This window comes from Rissa tridactyla, chromosome 9, assembly GCF_028500815.1.
Source record: "Rissa tridactyla isolate bRisTri1 chromosome 9, bRisTri1.patW.cur.20221130, whole genome shotgun sequence".
Lineage (NCBI taxonomy): Eukaryota > Metazoa > Chordata > Aves > Charadriiformes > Laridae > Rissa > Rissa tridactyla.
The window spans coordinates 40,215,336-40,228,902 of NC_071474.1; the positions used below are offsets into that span (position 1 = coordinate 40,215,336).

Below are 13,567 nucleotides of genomic sequence, written 5' to 3' on the forward strand. Positions count from 1 at the left end.
TCCTCGCTCAGAGAGACAAGAGCGTGCTAAGCCCAGGGAGCAGATTTTCAAAGGCAGGGGAAAAAAAAAAAAAGTTAAGCATGATACCTGTTAAAACATAATGGGAAGCAAGTATATTTTCCCACCGAAAGTTTCTCTGATGGCTGTGTCTTCCGCTATCTTAAGATTACAGTTTTAATCTAGCTCCAGAGAAGAAAATACGAAGGTCGTAGCCCCCTCAAGCTTGGAGGAAAGCAATCCAAAGGGAAGACGGCACCGCGCTGCCGGACAACACGAGGCGTGCGAGGCTCCGGCCCCGGCACGGGCACATCCTCAGCGGAGCGACTGGAAGGGTTTAAGCCCGGGCTGCCCGCCTTAAACACACCCCGAAGCAAGAATAGCCTGGGCTCCTGGGCACAGGTCAGGCGACGCTGAGTCACTGCCTGGCCGGTCCCCAGCCTCTCCAGCTGCCTTGGGCTCGGCCTCCCTTAAAGCCACAACCCGCGCCCGTCGCACGGCTCTGGGGCACGGCCGCCCGGGGCCGGCACCCTGCGGCGTGGGCGGGTTTAGCCGGGATGCGCCGTTCCGACATGAATTCCCGGGTCTTACCCGCCCCCTTTTCCTTCCAGATTCGGAGCGCAGCGCTGCTGCTGCCTGCCAATTAAACGCTGCATTCATACATTTCTGCGTAATTATGAATCGGCTCACAAGCACTGGTGCGCACCCCGGGCTCGCACGGCACGGCAAACAATGTACTGTCACGGGTTGCATCAGCTGCTGCGATGCTCTCTCATGCCTTCGGGCTCGCTAAAGCTGATCTGACTCTAATATAATAGCCTTTTTACCCGCCTCCTCCCCCAACAATTACCAGAGGCTTGGAAAGGCATTGAAATGCAAATAGCTGATGGAGAGGTTATTGGGGAACCAGGGTGGGAAGGTACAAATGTTGCCCTGCTAGTTTCCTTTTAGTTTGACTCAAACGGGACTGTAATCCTGATTTTCTCTTTGTATAAATAGGAAGAGAGGCAATATTGTGAATGCATGGATAGCTTTGTAGAGCAGCTGAACCGCATCTTCTCCCGCTTAGCTCCTCTGTAACCTGGGACCCCTGTTCTTCCCGTTAGCTGCTGCAGCAGCAGAGAGAATTGCACAGTACAGACGCGTCCACAACTCCGACGGGATGATACGAGCACGCCAAACTACGCCAATTTACTGAAACCCGCTCTGGTGTGGGGTTTGGAGACCTTCCCCCCCGCAGGTTTGTGGAAGGCAAGGCACTGGGAACCATGGAACCTGCAATGTTCTACGTGGCCATAGATGAAAATCAGCAATACAGCGTCCCTTCCCCTGCCGCATCCTTCAACCTGGGCACTTCCAAAGAGGACTGTAACTCCTCCATGGTCTATTTGCTCACTACCTTTTCAAGTGATGCTCCCACCAAGGGCAAAAAGGAAAAAAGACTGTCTGCACCCGAGGCAGTCCCGACACTCGGCTGGAGCAGCCGGTGACAGCAGTATCTCCCAACTGCTGTAAGGTGGGGTGGGACTAGGACAACCCAGACACTTCTTCAGGCTTTCAGTCCCCGCTAAAGCTTTAGGAATTCCTCCTAAATGCAGGCTGCTTCCTCACCCCCTTTTCTGTAGTGAAACAACCTATAAATATCAACAAAGATGATATTTACTGTATTATTAACAATTCCCTCCCCCCATTTAAGAGCTGTAGAGAAGAGGGTCCAGCACCTGGTGCACATGAACTACAAGGGGCAGCTTTTTTGCTTTGGCAAGGAGGTGGCTGAGGGCAGATCTAATCACAGCTTACAGATACTTAAGAGCAGTTATTAAGATGACAGAGCCAAACTCTTCTTGGCAGTGGCAGGCAACACAGCAGGGGGTGATGCCCAAAGAAGCGGTCAGGGTCAGTGGGAGGGTCAGACTGGACCCAGGGGAATCTCCTCCACTGCGCAGTAGGGCAGCACTGCTGCAGGTCACCCAGGGAGGTGGGGGAGCCTGCATCCCTGGAGGTTTTCAACTCTCCACCAGACAAAGCCATGGCTGATGTGACCTGCTGCCCGTGGGCCCCACTCCGAGGGGGCGTTTGAGCTAGAGACCTCCAGAGGTCGCTTCCAGCCAACATTTCTATGGCTCCGTAACCTCCACATTAAAAACTTGGCATGAAAGGGTGAAATTGCAGCAGCTCCCCCCGCCCTGCACTTCTGCGGAGTCCCTTCCCGGCAGCGGGGCAGAGCACCCACGCCCGGCACCATCGCCCCATCCCGGCACCACCGCTGTCCCCCAGCCGGCAGAAACGGCCCCCACAGCCCCCGGGGTGCTGCCCTCCAGCCGGCACACACCGGCTCCCGCATCCCCGGAGGTGCTGCGCCCCCCCCCCCCCCCCCAGCCGCCACGCACGGCTCCCGCAGTCCCCGGGGTGCTGTTGCTGTCCCCCAGCGCCACACGCAGCCCCTACAGCCCTCGGGGGCGCTGCCGACCGCCACGCACGGACCCCACAGCCCCGGGGGCTGCTGCCCGCCGGTCGTTCCCCCCCCCCCCCCCCCCCCGCCGCTACAGCGGCATCGCATCCAGGCAGCAGCAACCCAAACCGCCCCCGGTTTCCTGCGCGTCTCCTCATCGCTGTCCGCAGCGCGGATTCCGCCCCCCCCAACCACCACTTTGGGTGAGGAAATACGGAACCGAGCCCAGCGCACACACCCGGCGGGAGGCCGCAGGCCGGTGCCGGGGCTCAGCAACCCGCCGGGGGCGGGGGGCGGTGGCGGTGCCCGCCTCGCCCCGCCCCGTCCCGTCCCGCCCCGTCCCGCCCCGGCGGAGGCAGGCGGCCGTGCCCGCGGCAGACGCGCAGCCCCGCCGCGACATGGCCGGTCGCCGCCTCCTGGGGTTCCTCCTCGCCTCGGCCGCGCTGCTGGGCGCAGGTAGGGCGGCCGGGCCGCGGCTCGGCGGGGCGGCGGAGGGAGGGGGCGGCCCGGGAGGATGGGGATCGGGGAGGGAGGGGGGTGTCTCCGCGGGGCGCGGCGGGGGGCGGTTTGCGCATGATCGCGGCGCCGGGCCCGGCCCAGGCACGGCGGAACCCCCCAGTCCCTCCCCGTCCTCCCGGGGGTCACCCCCGAGGGGAAACCCCGCAGAGGTTGCAGCCCGCCCCCCCCCCCCACCCCCGCCGTGGGGGCTCCCCGGGTTGGATGCGACCCCTCGGTAGCATGCAGCCTTCCGGGGGAGGGGGATCACGGGGAGATGCACCCCTGAGAGGGTCCCTAGCAGGGGCTCCCGGGAGGATGCACTGCCCAGCGGATCGCCCTTGGGGGGGGGGGGTGTGTGTGTGTGCACCCCCCGGGGCCCCACCCTGCGCAGAGCACCCCGGCACCGCAGCAGATGGCGGGGCGCCAGCCTGTGCGCCAGGGCCAGGCCCGGCCAAAGCCATCCCCCAGCCACCCCTTGTCCCCCCCACCCCCGGGCTCTGACCGTCCCCGCCAGCGCCTGTCCCCTCTCCCCCCGCTCGGCAGCTGGGGGATGCTCCTGCACAGGTATCTGACAGACACGATGGCTCTAAACCCGTCATTAGATGGTGATCGTGGTGATTAAAGCATCTCAGAATGCAGCGTACGCTTCTTTGTGACAAAGTGTCATAATGATGTTTAACCAAAATGTGCGGTGCTGCAGGTATAAAGCTCCGTAGCAGCCCGTGTCTCGGATAATCCGAAAGAGAGGGAGTCATGGAGTCATCAGGAAAGGAGTTTGGTTTTGTCTCTCTCCTTGCAGAGCTGTTGGATTAGCAGATTCGCTGTCTGACCCAAATTTCTTGGCCTGCTGGTTGTATTCTCACTCTTTTTTTAGTCCCACTGCTATTTCTGCAGATCAGAATAGTCTAACCCAGAAATCAGTCCCAGCTGGACAGTAGCGAGGAAGATAGGGGAAAAAAACATGCTTTTTTTGGGGGGAAGGGAGAATTAAAATCAATGCAAAGTTTACCACAATTCTTTGATTGTTTCCTTTAAAAAAAAAACCAACCTCTTAAAAAGCTGATTGTTTGAATAGGAAAAAAGTCCTCTTAAAGGTTGCACAGATGAAATAGACAGCAATTATGTAAAAGGGCTTGGGAAGGTTTTTCTAAAAAAAATCCAGTATTAGCTAGGAGGTACCTGTCAAACACAGACTGGTTAGAGGATATTGGCATCAAAACGAAGAGTGAACTGGGCTGCGAGCAGCTTTTGCTGCTGGAAGAGATTAGGTTTGCCGTGAGTCAGCCTGGAATTAGTCTCCGTTTGCGTTAGGTACTTACGTGCTCGTGCACCTGGAAGGGTAACAGCGTGGTACGGAGTTGCCTGTGCTTCCCAGTGTAGCGGCTACGTTTTTAAGCAGTGGATATCAGTTTGACAGGCTGAGCTAAGAGGCTGGGCATAAAGCTCTGATTTTAGATTTAAATAATAATTTTAAAAATCTGATTATTCAGCAGTAAAGCTGTTTGCATTCTGTGTTGTTTGCAGCGTGGGCAAAGGAAAACGCTATTCTGTTTCATTTTGGGGTGCTGCGCTGCAGCATCCAGCTCTTAAATACCCTTGGCTGTGTTTGTATCAAACCAAATTTCACCGAAATGTTTATAAATCATTCCTGCCAGTGCGGGGCTTCACAGGTAATTGAACAACATTAAATTCGGCTCCTGTCTGAGCTGCTCTGAGTTGCCTCTCCTAGAAATAACTGTATAAAGGTAAGGGGGCTCTGCATTTGCAGCCTCCTCCAGGCAGAGCCCCGCCGACACTGGGCGCGTAGAGATGAGACAGCGGTGCGTGCCTTCAGCCTTTCCACGTGGCCTCCGGTTCCTCACCCCGTGTTTATTTCCGTAGCGGCTCTCCCGACCCAGCGGTGGGTGCCTGCTCCTCCCTCCGTCTCCCTCCCAAGGGTTTTGGGGCAGCCCTGAGGGAGGCTCCGAGAGCCCTTCCCCACCCAAGCATGGAACTGGCCCTTTGGGTACCAGAGTATCCTCCCCGCCCTCATCCCGTGCCCACAGGAAAATGTCAGGTGGCGGTAAGGACAGGGGTTTCTGAGGCAGGGTTTTCTACCCCAGCTCCTCAGTACAGCAGCAACAGAAATCAAATTTCTTCATTGCCTCTATTCGTTAGCTTTTTTTATGGCTGCTGCTTCTGAAACAGTCTTTCCAGCGCTGCCGATGGTGGGTCACAGACAGCCCGGTCTCTTGCAAGCTCAGAGGCTTACAAATTATCAAGAACAGCAAACTAGACACCAAAATTGGTACTTAGCGTGATTCCTGCAGCTGAGCTCCAGCTCCACCATTGACAGAAGAACAACGCGCATCTTGGCTGAGGCTGTCCAGTAAAGCAGGAACAAAACCCCACTTTCTAATTGAAAAAATATGGTAGGTTTTGGGTTTCTCTTTGGTCAAATTCCACTGTGTTTCCCTTCATATGTGACTGTGCGCATCAGTGCCCGGTGGGCTGTTGGACACAGCCGTGCTGCATCCATCCCCGCATCCGAGCTGCTGTGCGTCTTCTGCCCTCGCGACCCGTCTGGTGGTGGGTGCGATGCTGGAAATAGGAATTGCCCATTTTCCAGAGCTGTGAGACTCCGGCGTATTCCCGCAGTGCAGTGGGGGGCAGAAGCATTACAGTGTTTTGAGGTAACGGAGGAAACCAAACGCCCTGCAAAGCCTTTCCGGAGGCGAGCGTTCCCTATGCTAGCGCATTGCATGTTATTTCAAATGCACAGATCCGTGGCTTTTCCAGAAACTAGTTATGTTTGAGTCATCCAGGGTTAGCCATGTGTTTGTGCAAATGGATAAGGAAAACAGTCAAACAAGGAACTTTCCACAGCTGTGTTTTTTCCCTCTCCTGTCCCCACTCTGGTGGTAAGCCAGTAGAGAAATGCACTGATATGTTTTCACGGAAAGATGGCAAATTTAACATCTGAGGCCAGTGTTCTTGTAGGGAGTGCAAGGTTTCCTTTTGCAGGCCAGGCATGATGGGGTACATCCAGATTTTATGCTTTATGTTGGGCAAGAAACGCGTGAAGAAAAACTTCATGGTGACAAACGGTCAATGAGAATGGTTGGGCACGTCCTCCAAAGTTGCAGAATCAGCAGTGACGGGCGGCTCTTCGCGTTGTCATCCCGTGTCTTAATAGACAGCGTCTCACAGATCACCTCTCCTCTCAAGTGTGACTACAATATCCCACCAGCAATTACAATAATTACTTAAATGTGAAAGTAATATTAGACAGTATAATTAGCTATTTATAACTGTTGCACAGATGGCTGCAGTCACTGCAGGCGGCTCCGCTGCACAGTCGCTGCACAACGGTGCCCAGCCGAGAGTGCGGGGAAAGCAGAAAGGAGCCAGCTCTTTTCCAGATGTTTTTCCAGGTGTCCGGGCTCTGCTTTGCCACGGGCAGCGGTGGACACAGTTGGCAGAAGAGGGGGTGCCGGTGCCGGGCGACACGCCGGCTCCGTGCCCATCACTTGCCGGGGTCGGTCGCCACGGTTGTGCTGGGAGAGTCGCAGGGAGGAATTATTTGGAGGAGAAGCGAAAGCCTTGGTTTGGCATTGCTGCCGAAGCTGAAGGAGGTGGCAGCGCTGGGTGAAGCGTTTACCTGCGCTAAAAATCTTTGTTATAATACATTATTGTGTTACTAAATTTATAATTACCAGGCATCAGCAGCGAGTCAAAGTAATACATTTAAGGAATAATTTTTACTTTGATAGGGTCTTTAGCACGTATGATAAAGTGGGAGAAGTTAAATTGGTTTTCTTACAAATTATCTCTGATCTTTGAACAAATATGCATTAATTAAATGTACCATGCCCAGATATTTATGTACAGAGCTTTGGAAATAATTAATTTCCATACTTCTGCTTGGATTTTGGAAATTTTCTTCCACCAGCCTAGTGATACCTATGCTTGGAAACAGCCATTTAACTCTTGGGCTTTTTTCCCCTCTACAAAAGTGTAATTTTTTTCCTTACATCTGTTGCAACTGTTTCAGCCCTTAAAGCACATAAAACAGAAGAGTCTATTGATCTCCAGTGTTGACTAGAATAAACTTTTAGGACTGCTCAGTTTAAAAACAAATTTGTTTCTCCTTGGAAAAATACCTCCTGGAGGTTTAAGGCATTGACTTTACAATTAACTAAAGGAAAAACTAGGGTTTTATTAGACAGCGCTTCTGAAGCCACTTTAATAACAAAACGTATGTTTAATGAACTACATAGCACTGATGGCAAAGAGAAAACCTTTGCAATAATTCCTTTGTAATCTGATTGACTGATATAATTCACAACTGGTGGAAGAACTTGAATAGAGGAAAATGGGAGAAGATGAACGTGGCGTATCAAAACGCAGAACATGAAAGGACTTTTTTTGAAAAGGAAACTTCAAAGTTGGGGATCCAGATGCTGGAGTCACTAGCTGTGATGCGGGATGCAAGCACAAGAGTGTTTGCTGAGTGAATGACGCTTTTGAGAAGAAAAGGGAGAGCCCCAGTACGAGCACATTAGCCATCGCAAAGCGAGGGGCAAACGCTTTCTGTAGACTTGCAGGGATTTCAGCAGAGCCGCACAGGGTCAGGCTTGGTTTTGATCTTCTGAAAGCTCGGCCTACTGGTGCGATGCGGATAAAGTTAATGCTAATACGTATTTACAAAACTGTCTTGTAGTCACTCCAAAATCCTTTTTCATTGCTTTCCAACCTTGCCTGAGAAACTCAGAAAATCATTGTGGTTGGAGTAGTGAGGCCACAGGCAGAAAAGCTGATGCTGAGCGCAAGCACCTCGTCCCTGAGATACCCAACCACACGAGCAGTGTCTTCAGGGAAGGAGTGGGGCAGGTCTGCTGTAGGGATTTAGTGCTGGCATGGCATGTGTGTGTAGAAAAGCCAAACCAGAGGCATTGGCAAGATTTTGGAGGTAGCATCTCAGACAGGGAGGATGGTTGCTGCGAACAGCATCGTTCTGCTGTTGGGAGGCTCCGCAGGTGAGGGGCGGCTGCCACGGGGTTGTCTCCAGCAAACAAGATGCTGGGGAGAAATAATTGCTCAGCACTTTGCTTGCCCTTTGAAATGCTGTCTTTGCCCGTGCGGAAGGAAATCTGCGTAGAAAGGGGTTGGAAGAAGTTGGGTCAAAGTTGGAAGAACGTTACTGAAATCCCACTTCAGAAGGATGCGCTCCTGGCCGGGTGTTCAGGGGTAACCAGCACGGGCTCCAGGAGGGGAGGAGGCAGGAGCTAAACAAGCAGAGGAGGTTTCCAGCCCCAGCTGGGGTGACAAAGAAGGTGCTTGTGCTGCAAGAGGGACTTTAGGTATGTGATAAAATTTCAAACAGCACATTAATCTGTGACCATAAAGTGTTGTCTGCTGACAAACATATGCTTTTAGGGGTAGGAGCTTAGGGAAAAGTCTCTGTCTCAGATCTCTGTATGACCTATATGGGGTGAAAGCAAGCAGCCTGGTGGAGCATGTGTCTCCACGGTGACCAGCCACCTCCGTTCGGGTGTCCCGGATACTGCAGGACTTGAGTCATCTTTCCAGACAATACAATCTGAGCAAAGCTAATACCAGACCCCATCTACCTTGTTTGGAATAAAAACCTCGTAGAGTCCCATCCTGCCATCCAGTACATAGCATTCCCCTCGGAAATTTGCATGGTTTTCACTACAGAGCCTGAGCATACCCCAGGGTATGCTCTCACGCTGTGAAGAGGTACAAAGACCAAGAATTGGCAAAACTTCCCCCTTGCTCAGCACGTTTTCCCACCCTGGAAGTTCTTTTTGCCAGCAAAATCCCCAGGCAACCTTTCCCCAACACAACGCCGGGCTGAAGAGGTCACAGCCCCCCAAAGCCAAAGCATCCAGGGCGATGCTTCCAGCTGTGCAGGCCTGCCCTGAGCATCCCCCTGGCCCCCAGGCAAACCCCTGCTTTCTGACCCAGGTGCTTCAGCTGGGGTGGGTGTTCAGCCTGGCCCCACTCGCCGGGCATCAGCTACTGCTGCTGGTGACAGACCGTCTCACGCACTGTCAAGAGACCCTGAGCGGATGCCATGCAGTTTGTGTGTAATTATTTGCCAGGAAACTGGAATTTGTTATTTCCAAAAATCCATAGGACGGCACTAAGCTTTGAGCTGGTGTGCGTTCTTAAAAACGCACGCAAGTCCCAGTACATGTCTTTGGCCTCATGCAGAAAACAGAGCATTTTTAAGTGAGGTTAAATGTATGTTTGAAAAAAAGGTATATTCCTTCTCCTTCGTTCTCTTTTGTAATGATGGTCTTAACCGAGTGAATGGTTCAGATACTTTTGCAGAGGAAATCTCAGAGCCCTTACACTTGAATTAAAGCAACAGTTTACAGACAGTTCGTTTTGTAAATATTGGTGCTATTTCCTCCACCAGTAGGGTCAGAGGGAGTGAGAGACCTGTTGGTGGATTTCTCTTTGAACTCAGTGAGCTCCTGTTTTTATGTTTGTATTATTTCATGCCACATCAATAGCAAGCGGTGCTTTGGTTATAAAGGCAACTGTTCCCCTGGTGATGGGAGGCAAAGCCAGGTAGCTGTGCACCTCCTTCTTCTACAGAAGTGTTTTATCTCAGGATTATACAGCTTTAAAAAAAAATTGACATTTTAAATTATAGTCATTAAATAATTTTTTAAAAAAACCCTTGAAATTCTGTAACAAACAGTTTCAGAATTTGTCCTGATAAGTTGTCATTGACTTAACAGAAACACTTTTTTTCCCCTGGCAGAAGTATTTCAACAGACCTTTCCCACCTGCGTAGCAGAGGGCTCTGCTTTTCCCTCCCAGTAGTGCATCTGGGAGGTGATGGGAATGCAGTGGGTGCTCACCAGCCGGCTGCAGGCGCAGGCCCCGGGTGAAGCTGGCTTTACCTCCCCAGTTGCAGACGCAGCCTGTGCTGGGCACGGGGAGCAGCAGGGGCTGGATGCACACCCCAAACTCCGCTTCCCCGGGGACTCCTCTACGAAAGCAAGGAGCCAAACCCACCTTATTGAAAATGAGCCAGTGCAAAAGGCTGAGGGATGTGGCACAGCTTCCCATCACAGGCTCGACCAGCAGCTCCCCTTGCCGTGGGTGAGCCAAGAGGGATGGTCTCACAGCTGGTGGGCTGGGTGGGGGTGGCCTGGCCCAGCTGGCCATGGCTAAAATCGTCACCAGTTCCTGCTCCACCTGCTCAGAATTACTTCCAGCACATCTCTGCCCCTGCTTCCTCCCTGGGGGGGTGCAGCCTCCCACCCTGTTGTCTCTCCGCGCTGGAAGCCCCTTCCCATGTCAGGATAGAGTGGTCCCTTGGCAGCACTGCCTGGGTCTGTGATGCTCCGGGGAGCAGCGGAGCCACCTCACCAAAACCATCGGGGAGCGGGAGCGTGGCCGGGCCAGCCCTGTGTGTCTGCAGACAGCGAGCAGCGGAGGCTGGATCCTAAACCATGGATCCTAAACTATGGATCCTCCCCATCCAAATCCCCAGTACTTGCCCGGCGAGGTGCCATGGACAGGCCAGCAGGCAGCGGTGGGCACTGCACCGCGGCCACCGGCCAGGAGCCCTGCGTTGCAAGCTGTGGTGACAGGGACAGACAAATGTCTCCAGCCAGCGGAGAGGGCTGCGACCCCCTGCGCTTTCCCAGGGCCGTGCTCCATCTGCCAGCATCGCCCAAGTCGTCATTCCCACTATCGCTCGGCTTCCGATTGTTAATAGCATGGTACGGCAGGAGCAGCACATCCCAAGTGATGAACCAGCATTTTTACCGTGTAATTCTGTATTTACCTACTTTTAACTACAGCATCTTCTCTTGATCTTTGTCTGATGAGAGCAATCTCTTTCCGTCGGGAATCAGGTGATAAGCATTTAATCTTCCGCTTCAGTTTTCTTTGGGCTCCTGCATCGCTGGCTTTGTCATCAGTTGTTCCGCGCTGGGTTATGAACAAAATGCTTTCATGCCACAATTTGTTGTCTGGTTGATAAACAGACGTCTTTAGCCCTAGGCAAATTCATAGTCATTGCTTAACATGGAAGCAGAAATCAAGTGGCTAATGTGAACGTACCTCATAATCTTTCTGAGTGGACAGCAGGCAGGAAAACATGAAAGCACCCCAATTTTCAGCCCTGCAGCCACAGACATGGAAGGAAAAGGAACTTGCTCTGTTTTCAGACCATCCCTAGGGATCACGAACCGAGTTGGGGTCCGTGTTTCCCACCCTGTGCCTGGTGAGGCTGGGCTGGGCGAAGGGCAGGGGCAGCGCACCGGGATACAGGTGACGCTGCCTCCAAAGTGGTTCCAGCTCAGATCCTGCCTCCTGCTCCTGGCCTGCCCTTCCCTGGCAGGGCTGGCTCTCAGCATCCCCGCAAAGGGCCATGGCCATCCGTCCCCTCTGCTGTGGGGACACCAGGCTGGTCCCTGCTCGGGAGCAAGGTCACAGCATCCCCGCCTCTCCCCTTCCCTACCTGCGGGAAGGGTAATCTGGTTCTCTGGCAGACCCCGGCACACTGCATCTGGAGGGGAGCCAACCCGAGTCCTGGGTGACACACTGTTGGATCTTCTGTAACCTGAGAAAGTCACCTTTAACCATTCCCTATCCCAAGCAGCAGCATCAGTGCTAATTTCCCCTTGCAAACCTGCGAGGGGAAAATGCAAACGCAAGTGCAAACTCTGCCACTTGCAAAGTGGTTGGGGTCTGGGAATAAAAAAATTACGCCATCCACATCCTTTCCCCCTTTAGGTATAATAAAGCATTCTTCTTTAAAAAAACCCAAACCAAACAAAGAGCAAAAGAGCGATAAGAAGAAACAACTCCCATTCCCATCAGATGCACCTTTGAGTTATCGAGGGTTACCTGAGGCGTTTTCCCAGAGAGGGTCAGAGATTTGCTCGCTAGGCTCAGCAGCGGAGCCCGGGAGGGCTGGGACAGGCTGAGCTCCCCCTGCCCTCATTAGCCCTTGGCCACAATGTCCCTGTACCGAACCCAGGCATGGAAAGCTCGGCATCATCCCATCCTCCTCGCAGGTACAGCTGGGCTGAGGCACTCCCCAGAAAGGGAGGAACCTTAAATACTTGTGCTCAAAACCTTCCAGCCTTTCGCTCCTGGTGCAATTGATCTGGGACTAATTGAAAGCAGGTTTTGGCAATGCTGCGGCAGAGACCTCTTTGACACGAACCTCAAAGAACAACTGTCTTATTAAAGTTGCTTAGAAAATGTCACCTGCTCTACATGCGGAGATGTCAGAGCCCTTTGGAAACCTTGAAAGCTTTGAGTGCTGATACTGAAGAAAACCATTTCGATTGACGTCTTCTATCGCCTGAACAGGGCTACCCACTTTCCAACCACCCTGGGGTGGAAGAAGACCTGGTGAAACGTTTGTTTCACAAGGTGTCAGAGAGAGGATGATTCTGTGGAGCCAGAGATGGGGGGGAGGGGCCTGTGCAGTGGCCACCGGTCCAAGGCATCCTGTGGGAAACCCCGATGCGGAGCCGTTCCTAGTTCCCGTAGTGCTGCCCTTGACGGGGCTTTGCTTTTCACTCCGAGCTGTTGAGGGTTGCTGCCAGCACCCAGAGGTGTTCGTCTGCCCGGTGGCGGGGGGGCGGTACTGCTCTGTCCCGTGCTTTTGGGGAGCCTGGGGTGCACGAGCCAGTCGAGGAGCTGCTGGTCTCCCGTGGAGCTGAGGGCTCCAGGCCAGCCTGAGGCTCTGCAGCCTCCCAAGAGTCACACGCTTTCAGGAGATCACACATTCAGCAGATCAAGCCCTCGGCGGTCCCTTCATGGAGCTTGCCACTGAGGGGGATGGAGCTCATGGCACTGTGCAGCCATACTCCTCCTTGGGGTTGTCCCCAAAGAGTCGGGTGGGAACCGCATTAAAGGACACACAAGGGTCCCTCGCTGTGCCACAAGCACCGGGGCTGGGGCTGGTGCCCTGCCAGCCTGCAGGGACTGGGTGGTCCCTGGGCACCAGGGCTCCTCCGTGCCCTCACTGCTGTTACACTGACCCGTGTCACATCGCGTGGCAGTGGCTGATGTGACATGGCACGGGCCCCTTGGTCCCCCCTCCCTCGCCTCGTGTGCGTCCCTGGGCTGGGCACAGATGTCGTGTGGCTGCCTGTGGGTACGTCACCCTCAGGATTAGCCCGTCTCTAGCAGAGCCGCAGTGTCTCGGGGCCAGCTGGCACTCGCAGCCCCCCCGGCTCGCAGCTTTAACATGGTGACAGGCTGACACCGACACCAGCAGAGCAGTCAAATGCGCGGAAACGCTTTGTTTCCCTCCGACAGCAAATTTGCTCCCTCATGTCTCAATCCCCAAGCGAGCGGAGGAAGACCCCTTTGGACGCTCCTGCAGCCTCTAAGCTGGCAGCCCCGCGCTGGTTTGAAAAGCAAAATCGAGGGGCAGGGACCAAACTGCTCCACTAATAGCCTTTCTCGTCTTGTTTTGTAAACAAAATGTGGGAATACAGTAATAACCACTGGTTTGAATCGGTGAGACTGAGAGCAGGTGAAAGAGAAACGTCGGGAAGAAGGAGAAAGTTAGGATGAGAGTTTAGCATGAAGAAATGCCTCCAAGTTTGAGGGTGCTTTCCGCCCCTT

At 53.8% G+C, this 13,567-nt stretch overlaps 1 protein-coding gene across 1 annotated transcript in view; it reads left to right on the forward strand.

Annotated features, from left to right (window-relative positions):
* Positions 1-2,788: 2,788 nt before the first annotated feature.
* CD99L2 (CD99 molecule like 2) overlaps positions 2,789-13,567 on the forward strand; it is a 40,996-nt gene continuing 30,217 nt past the window's right edge. The window contains exon 1 of the mRNA XM_054215498.1: positions 2,789-2,905. Coding sequence (XP_054071473.1) covers positions 2,848-2,905 — 58 coding nt within the window. The 5' untranslated portion in view covers positions 2,789-2,847. The remainder of the gene's footprint in view (positions 2,906-13,567) is intronic.